General features: G+C 46.4%; 1 protein-coding gene across 1 annotated transcript; it reads right to left on the minus strand.

Annotated features, from left to right (window-relative positions):
- Nucleotides 1-2,821: 2,821 nt before the first annotated feature.
- LOC115260913 (serine protease inhibitor 28Dc-like) lies at nucleotides 2,822-9,196 on the minus strand. Its single transcript, XM_062847881.1, has 3 exons — nucleotides 9,138-9,196; nucleotides 4,354-4,614; nucleotides 2,822-4,300 (listed from the first exon to the last, which is right to left on the minus strand). The coding sequence occupies exons 1-3, from the start codon at nucleotides 9,194-9,196 to the stop codon at nucleotides 3,490-3,492; spliced, it is 1,131 nt and encodes a 376-aa protein (XP_062703865.1). The 3' UTR covers nucleotides 2,822-3,489.
- Between the last annotated feature and the right edge of the window lie 393 nt (nucleotides 9,197-9,589).

A 9,589-nucleotide genomic window follows, 5' to 3' on the forward strand; every position in this document is an offset into this window, starting at 1 on the left:
GTTCGTAGAGGACCACCGGTCTTATTAGCGTTTTGTACATGGTGCATTTGGTGCGTGGGTAAATCTTTTTCGATCGCAGCTTCTTCTGGAGCCCGTAGTAGGCCCGACTTCCACTGATGATGCCCATCCGAATTTCACGACTCACGTTGTTGTCAGCCGTCAGTAAGGATCCGAGGTAGACGAATTCCTCCACCACCTCGAAAGTATCCCTGTCTATCGTAACATTACTACCCAGACGGATCCGGTCGTGTTCGGTTCCGCCTACCAGCATGCTTTGCTTTGCGAGCTTTGCTGCTTCGCGTTTCAGGCGGGCGTGTACAGCTCTGCCAAATGCCGTTCCAAATGTTCTGGCGATAATGTCCATGTTGTCCGCAAAGCACACAAATTGACCAGATTTTGTGAAAATCGTTCCCCGGCTGTTGAGCCCGGCTCGTCGTTTCACACCTTCCAGGTAGTAGGCATGAGTAGGCATGAGAGTCCATCACCTTGTCGCAGTCCCTGGCAAGATTCGAATGAACTGGATAGTTCACCCGAAACCCTTACACAGTTTTGCACACCGTCCATCGTTGCTTTAATCAGTCTAGTCAGCTCCCCGGGAAAGCTGTTCTCGTCCATAATTTTCCATAGCTCTGTGCGGTCGATACTGTCGTATGCCGCCTTGAAGTCGATGAACAGGTGATGCGTTGGGACCTGGTATTCACGGCATTTCTGGAGGATTTGCCGTACGGTGAAGATCTGGTACGTTGTCGACCGGCCGTCGATGAAACCTGCTTGGTAACTTCCCACGAACTCATTCGTTCCAGGTGACAGACGACGATGGAAGATGATCTGGGATACAACTTTGTAGGCAGCATTCAAAACTGTGATCGTCCTGAAGTTCTCACATTCCAAATGGTCGTTTTTCTTGTAAATGGGTCAGATTACCCCTTCTATCCACTCCTCCGGTAGCTGTTTGGTTTCCCAGATGCTGACTATCAGCCGATGCAGACAGGTGGCCAACTTTTCTGGGACCATCTCGATGAGTTCAGCTGCGATACCATCCTTACCAGCTGCTTTGTTGGGTTTGAGCTGGTGAATGGCATCCTTAACTTCCCTCAGCGAGTTGATTCATTTCCGTCCTCCGCTGCACTGGCGTCGCCGTTTGCTTCGTTGCTGTGGTCTCCCGTGCCTACGTTCTCCACGTCATTCAGGTGCTGATCGAAGTGCTGCATCCACCTTTCGATCACCTCACGTCCGTCCGTCAAGAGGCCTCCGTCGTTATCCCTGCATATTTCGGCTCGCGGCACGAAGCCGTTGCGAGATGCGTTAAGCTTCTAATAGAACTTCCGTGTGTCTTGGGAACGGCACAGCAGTTCCATTTCTTTACACTCCGCTTCTTCCAGGCGGTGCTTTTTCTCCCGAAAGAGGCGGGTCTGCTGTTTCCGCTTCTGTTTGTAACGTTCCACGTTCTGTCGGGTCCCTTGCTGCAGCATTACCGCCCTCGCTGCGTTCTTCTCTTCCAAAACCGTTCTGCACTATTCGTCGAATCATTCGTTCTGTCGATTCCGTTCCACATACCCGATGGTGCTCTTGGCTGTGTCGTTGATGGCTGCTTTGACTGTACTCCAGCAGTCCTCTAGAGGGGCCTCATCGAGCTCGTCCTCGTCTGGCAACGCGGCCTTGAGATTCTGCGCGTATGCTGAGGCGACATCCGGTTGCTTCAGTCGCTCTATGTTGTACCGTGGCGGTCGCCGGTACCGTGCATTGTTGGTGACGGAGAGTTTCGGGCGCAGTTTTACCATCACTAGATAGTGGTCGGAGTCGATTTTGGCGCCACGATAGGTCCTTGACGTCGATAGTGTCTGAGAAGTGCCGTCCATCGATCAGAACGTAGTCGATTTGAGATTCCGTCTGCTGTGGTGATCTCCAGGTGTAACGATAAGGGAGGCTGTGTTGAAAAAATGTGCTGCGTATGGCCATATTTTTGGAGGCGGCGAAATCAATGAGTCGTAGACCGTTTTCATTCGTCTGCTGATGGGCGCTGAACTTACCAATCGTCTGTCTGAATTCCTCCTCCTGGCATACATGAGCGTTTAAATCTCCTATGATGATCTTGACGTCGTGGCTTGGGCAACGATCGTACTCGCATTCGAGTTGCGCGTAAAATGCGTCCTTGTCATCAGCAGTGCTTCAGAAGTGTGGGCTGTGCACGTTTATTATGCTGAAGTTGAAGAATCGGCCCTTGATCCTCAACCTGCACATTCTTTTGTCGATCGGCCACCAACCGATCACGCGCCTCTGCATATCATCCATCACGATGAAAGCTGTTCCCAGCTCGCGTGTGTTGCGCAGCTCTGTCCAACACACCTCCTGCAGCGCTACGATTCCGAACCCGCTGTCAGTAGATCGGCGAGTATGCGGGTGCTCTCAATGAAGTTGAGAGACCGGCAGTTCCACGTACCGAGTTTCCAATCGCAAGTCCTTTTTGTTCGCTGGGGTCGTTGCCGTTGGTCTTGGTTCGTATTATTCTGTTGCTGATTTTCCGTTACAATGGTTTTTTACGGCTGGCTCGTAGGGCCTGACACCAACCCCCTACTTTCCGGAGGACCATAATGAATAGTTGAGCTTAGAGTCCTTTCCCGGCACTCGGACATTGATCAGTCACCCCTAACATGGGGATCAGACGCTCAGGTTTGGCGAAGCAAGCCCCCCCTTTTCCTGTTGGCCTACGACCAAAGTTCCCACCGGGGTTGGTTACCGGATCTTCCAAGGTTGCTCATAGTTTCCAACCGGTACCACCTCCTCGAGGAGGTAGGGATAGGAGTTGCTGGGCAAAGGCTAGTGGATCACAATGGGATCTGAATTGCGCAGCATACCCAGCCTTTACCGTGCCATCTCGCTAATGAGAGATTTATCTTTAAAGATTTTCAGTTTGGTTAATAACTTAGGCGGGAAATGAAGCTGAAACGTGCGGAAATTATACGAACACTGATCGTATTTCCTGAAATAATTCGAAGGGAAAATCGATGAAGAGAAACCGATCATTGCAGATATGCCCGTGAACGTGAGAGAGAAAAGAAATCAATCGTATGGCAGTGGAGTATACTAGGTAAAAAAGTATTTTTGTTCATACGAAGAAAGTGACAGAAAAAATAGACTCCACAAAAAATCTCGACCATGACGAAGTGCATGATTGCGGGTAGAGACAGAACCAGACCTAGCGTTGTAAGTGCTGAAGTTACATAGTGATTGATGTGAATGCGTTTGAATCAATTCTTCAAAACTAACGAAAGCTTGAATTATCAGATGTTTATTTAACGTAATCAGCAAAAATACTCTATATTTCTGAATAAATGAACATAGTAACTTAAATATGTAAATTAGTAATTTTATGATGATTATCGTTTGTTCGGTTTATATTGGGTTTATATTAGTTATATGTGAATGACATTTTTTTTTTGGAAAAGCTACAATGATAAAGCTGTGGTAATTTCAAAGTTTATGACTTCTTCAGAATCTCGGATCAAATACAGCACCGTAGTACAGCGGAAGCTTGGTCTTCTCGTGCCGCACCAGTATCAGAAATGGTCCATTCACCTTGAAATTCACCTGTGGAAAGTTCCTGTCCATAAATGGTACCACCACTGCGCCACTTTCCGTTCCTTTTTCGTTGACCACCAGATCGATCTTATGAAGTATTTCATTCACGTACAGACGGAAGTTAAAATACCCATCGTAGCCTCTGCGATACCGTTTCCCCGGGCCCAATGCCGCACAACACACACATGCCCCACCCTTGAAGCGACAGAGTTCGTTCTCTTCACACAGGACACGGCTGGAGACATCCTTCTCGATGATAACGCAGTTACCGTGCTGGTGGCGAAGTTCTATGATGGCATTTTTACGGGTGTCTTCAAGGATGTCGAAGGCATCATTGTAGTTGAACACTGATACGGCTGTGCGGTTGCGCCAGATGTGACTCAAGTCACTTTCAGCCTGGTTGAACACTGCAGTTGCTCCGAGTTGCTCAAGAGTTTGTTTCAGATTCAGTGAGTTTTGTACATGCAGCTTAGGAAATTGAACCGCAGCGACTTTCATCTCCATTTTGCTGATGACATCATTCAGGGTTACAGTATTGAGGCGGGTCTGCAACAACCTCACTTTATCTTTGGTAGAGTTGTCTGGTAAGAAGGCATATAGAGTGATTTTTTCTTTGTATGGAATTCCAAGAACCTGGGTTTTCAGATCCCCCAGTAATAGTAGGGGAAACAGCCGCCATTTACCATCATGGGTACGTTCACGGCAGGTTTGTTTGGTCCATCAAGGAAAAACGGTCTTGGCCTGGTACCTTCTCTAATAAAAGACTCTTCCCACGTGGCTTTGAAGAACAGCGTGTTGGTCAACACAAGCATCGAAGTGGTGTTGACCTTCGCTACGATTTGCGATATTCGACCATGAGTTAGTCGTTGCACCCACGCATTTATAGTTTGGATAGCGTTTTGTATTTTGGTCCGGAAATCAACATAATGGGTTTCCAATCCGTAGAATCTTTCGGCGATCAACTGGAACTTTTGATCGAACTGCATACCTTTGGGTGCAAACACTCCGTTGGCAAGTTTGATTTCGACGGAATCGCTGGAATTGTGAGAATGGTGATGCGTTACAATGTATTGAGTATGAAAAGGTGCATTAACGGCTAACATATAAGGTTGTGGTTCTTCTAGAGGTGTAGCGCATAAGAAACCGTTTATTCGATCATTCATCAATTCAATACAATAGGCTGACAAAAATGATTAAGTAATGTAACACAACACAAGTTCATGTCATCGTGGAAGGGGAAGAATGTTAATGAAGTATTCCTATTAACAAAACGAGTGTACCTTCGATTCTTCGTGGTTGACACTCGTCAACAGCTTCACGTTATTTACTCTGCTCAATTCGTATCCCACACTAGACAAAAATCAGAAAGGTGGCACTCTCACATCGTGCCTTAACCATCATAACCTTCCATTATTTCCTTTGGCACGCGTCGCTCGATCATCCCAAGCACTTATAGATACTCCAGGTAATCGCAGGGCTACGTTTTGATGTGGTTACATATATTGAATTTATAATTGTTTTACATATCATTTATGATACAACATAATTATCAATATTATGCCTCAGTACTCGGTTTGCGGATACCGCTCTCTATCCTGGGTCACGCCCAATGCTAACAAGATCATCTACGATTCTCTGCCCACCGTGTCCTTCCAGTTTTGGCAAAATATCTTCTGGATGCTAAGTTCATCGCGTAGAGTAACGCTTGAATACTCTAAGTACTTGCAGGATATCTCCGATCATAGTTCTGGTTCCATGATCGTCTTATTAGTGTTCTGTAGATGGTACATTTGGTGGCCGGGTGGAATAATTCCTGAAGCAGTTTCATCTGATGGCCATACTGCTGTTCTACGCCCAATTGTCCCATGTTATATGGGAATCCCATATAACATGGGACAACTATGCGTAGAACGGCAGCATAGTAGACATGATTTCCTCTAATAACACGCCTTCGTGAAGGATTCGTGGTAGACGAACTCTTCGACTATCTGGAAGGTATCGTCTATCGGGGTTCCAAGGGGCTTCAGGGGCGTTTCAGAGGGTTTCAGGAGCCTTTAAGGGCGTTCTGACAGAGACCTTATGAAGCATCCATGAGACTCCCTGGGGCCTCCCCGTAAACTTCCGGAAACGCCCTTGAGACCTACTGGTACCCCCTGAATCCCATACTGAAACGCCCCTGAGACCTCCAGGTACACCTCTCAAACCCTCTGAGATCCACTGAAGACTTGTTGAAACCCCTAAAACTTCCTGAAATACCTCTGAGACCCCGAGAAGCGCCAAAGAGCCCCCTGGAATCTCCCAGAGACTTCGTTAGGCCAGTTGAAATCAACTGAAGCGCCGCTATGATCTCCAGGAACCCCCTGAAGCCCCTGGGATCCCTTCAAATGCCCATGAGATCCCCTAACCCCCCTGAGACCTCTGGAGTGTCCCTGATACGTACATGTTTTTTTCTTCCTAAGTCATGGGGGGATAATTTTTTTTTATCTCTTTATTCGGGGATTTTCTGCCGTAGGCTTAACACTTAACACTAATTGTCGAGCTCGGCAAAAATAAATGCCGAGTATGAACGGCAAATCAGAAAATTACTGATATTTCAGTAACCAAAACATTGAGTGCCAAGATTCCGTAAAAATATTTACTAAGAATCCGTAAAAGTTGCTCAGCATGCCGAATTTCGTCAAACAAAATTGCTGATCTACTCGGCACTCTGAGATTTTACCGATTTCAGCAAATGCGTTTGCCGGGATAATTGCGTTACATATTACCGAGAATCAGCATTGCCAGCTGTCACTCGAAATCGCGAACGCGCCCCCTCAAGCGCCATGTTTATTTCAAGAGGTTTACTGAAAAGCGTTCGTTTTTTGCTGCAGAGTTTTTGGTTATTTCATGTGTTATTCAGCCAGCTTTGAATGACGGAAAACAGTTACGGTGCCGTAATGGACTGCGCGTTGGAATCCAAGGATCAAAGTCGCAAAACTGCAGCTCCGTAAGTATTGTTTTCGATTTTCATTTTTTGGTAGTTTTCTTTATGTATTTCGCACTTTCAGACTGGTGCCTTGTTATGTGCGAAATTCAGCGTGTTAAACATTGTGATGTTCGTCGTCCGACAAGTGTTTCTTCGGATGTTCAACATGACGTGCCTTGTAGCTTTGCGCACTACTGGAAAAATAGCTTGCTGTGACCGAACTATTGATGAAAATCACAAATAAAATGAATATTTCCTAAATCGTTGTTTAAGGTGAAGATATGACGAAGCCACACCTGGAATTTTCAAGAGCACAAATCTGAAGAACCGAATGTCGGTTTGCGCTGAAAAGTTGATCGATTGGTCACCACCAGCGGGTAACCAATCGATCAACTTTTCAGCGCAAACTGACATTCGGTTCTTCAGATTTGTGCTCTTGAAAATTCCAGGTGTGGCTTCGTCATATATTCACCTTAAAGTAAAGTTGAAGAAAATCCTCGAAAAGTTTCTTAAGTTGCTGATTACTCGGTAAATTAAATTGTGTTTCATTTGCTGGTTGATCGGCAATTTACGGTTTGTTATTGTACAGTTTTTGCCGAGAAGTCAGTAATTTCGTTGCCGAGATTGTCAGCATTATTTGACATTTAGTCGGATGGAAAATTGCCGAATTCCCCAGAAACTCGAACTTTTGCCGAGATGATTGCTGAGCACTCGGCTGTGCAAAACTCGGCAATTATTTTGCTGACATTCGGCAAAGAAAACTAAGTGTGTAGGGTTAGGGACTGTGTTAGGGACTGTCTTTGGGAATCCAAAGCTGCAATTTTCCCGACCCACTAAACAAGATTCCCACGGCCGCCAAACCCTTCGTCTCTCCTTAGCCACCAAGGAAGCATTGCTTCAGATAGGGGCGTAGTCGGCTGCAACGGATATCGATGACACGCTTTGGGGAGTTAGCCAGGCTCCCTTGCCACTCCTTTTGCCCTCGGATGGCGGGCAGGGTCGACACCACGCCTGCTCCCAACTGCACAGCAAGTATATCAAGAACTGATACCGCCCGTGTTGGAGCTAGTCCACCATGGCCACGCAGGCCATAGCGAGGCTAGCTCCGTCGATGCCTGTTTCTAAATTACAATGAAAATAAAACGCTAGACATCTTCCATCAAACTAGACGGCTGCCGACTGATACCTCAATCAGCAACCGTCACACTCTTTATTCATTCTAGGTATATACAATTTGACTATCTTCTTTAATAACAACATACCTACGCCAACAAATCTACCTCGCTCCAACACTCAAAACCCGTACCTGAAGGTTCGACGCTACCCGAGCGTTCAACGCTACCTAACCTCCAACAGCCCGGTCAACCAGTGAGAGATTTTCGATGTCGATCGATATTGATTTGTTTTGAAACGATGGCGATCGCTATCGACAGATAAAGAACTATAAAGAAAATCAGAATCTGGTTGATAGGGCGCGTGCAAACAGCAATCAGAAGGACGAGCCAACATGGGGACTCCACCTGCCCCGATCTTGCTGGGGACCCCTTTCCAACCGTGGGCTCGAATCCAACACAGGAGACCGACTCCACGTCAGCAACGCTACCAGTATGTTCCCCCCGCGACCACTTAATTGCTGTAAGGGTCGACTTCAACCGCATGGCACCGGTACGACTACGTCACAGACAAACAGACGGAACACTTCGAACATTTTTCGATTCAAATCTTAGTCACGGAAACATACTCGCCCAATGCTAAAATGACTAAGTTTGGCCGACCATCAATCAGGTGGCGGTAGTGACCAAACGTAAAACTCGAACAAAAACGATGTGAGCGCCACAGGTGGGTAGTTGGCCAACTATCAAATTTTGAAAAAGATCGTTAAATCGAAGTACGATGGGAATTATCAGAGTGTTACGTCTGTTTGTCTGTAACTACGTACCGTTTTACCCCTCTGGTTCGACACGTTTTAATACGACACTTTTTAATTCGTACCCCGCTTATACGACACATGTCGAATTAAAAAGTGTTCAAATGTCACAGCGATGTACACTGTAAATGCAAAACAGTTTGATATTGCGCTTATACTCACACCCGCAGCAACTCCTCTTGCAGCCGCAAATTTCACAAAGTTCTGAGTTGGTGCTATTCAACACCCAAACCGCCTGGAGACCAACCGGAATGAACTGAGGATGGCAACAATCGTAGAAAAAACGAGCTTTTCATTCGCGCCACCGCGATATTTGATGAAATTATGTTTCATTCCAAATCCGGAAATCAAAACAAAAACAAAAATAGAGTTGCCAAATTTCAATGAACATGGTGGTGTAGGGTGACCAGTTTGTCGAATTAAAAGTTTACCCCGGTTATACGTTATACAGTCGGTGTCGTATTAGCGGGGTAATACGGTACCTCCTCTGTAACTTCAAGCCATTGAAACGGCACTCCAGCCAAACTCATCCCTACACATCCTCTGGACAAGATTGTCCGGAGTTGTGTCCTCCCCGCATGTGGCAAGCATGCAGTCACGCATTGTGTGAAAACGCGGGCACACGAGCAAAACGTATTCCACCGTTTTCTCTAAACCAGCACAAACCGGATATTCGGTCGAACCCGCATGACCGAAACGATGTGGATACTGTCGGTAGCAACCATGGCTCGAAAAGACCTTGGTCAGGAGAATGTTACTTCCCCATCGCGCTTGTTAACCCAACTATCTATCCTCGGGATCGCCTTCCTTTGGTGGAACTGTCCCACCATGGAGTTCAATCTCGCAGTCCTGCGTATGTATGCGTATTATTACATTTCATCCCTTGTTAACCTTCTCCTAATGCATCAAGTTGGGAACAGCTCGCTGACGTAGTGCCTGGTTTGGGCCAAAAAATTACGCTAATGCACAAGGAGAGCCAAAAGTGATAGGTCTCGGTTTGGTTCTGACCGAGATGGATCTTGCAACAATGAAAAATGGGTTAGCATTCCTAATCTTTTATTTGGTGTTCACGGGTTTGAGACAGTAAGGACTAGGGTTCCTATGCATGTTCTATATCA

This window comes from Aedes albopictus, chromosome 2 (genome assembly GCF_035046485.1).
Source record: "Aedes albopictus strain Foshan chromosome 2, AalbF5, whole genome shotgun sequence".
Taxonomy (NCBI): Eukaryota; Metazoa; Arthropoda; class Insecta; order Diptera; family Culicidae; genus Aedes; species Aedes albopictus.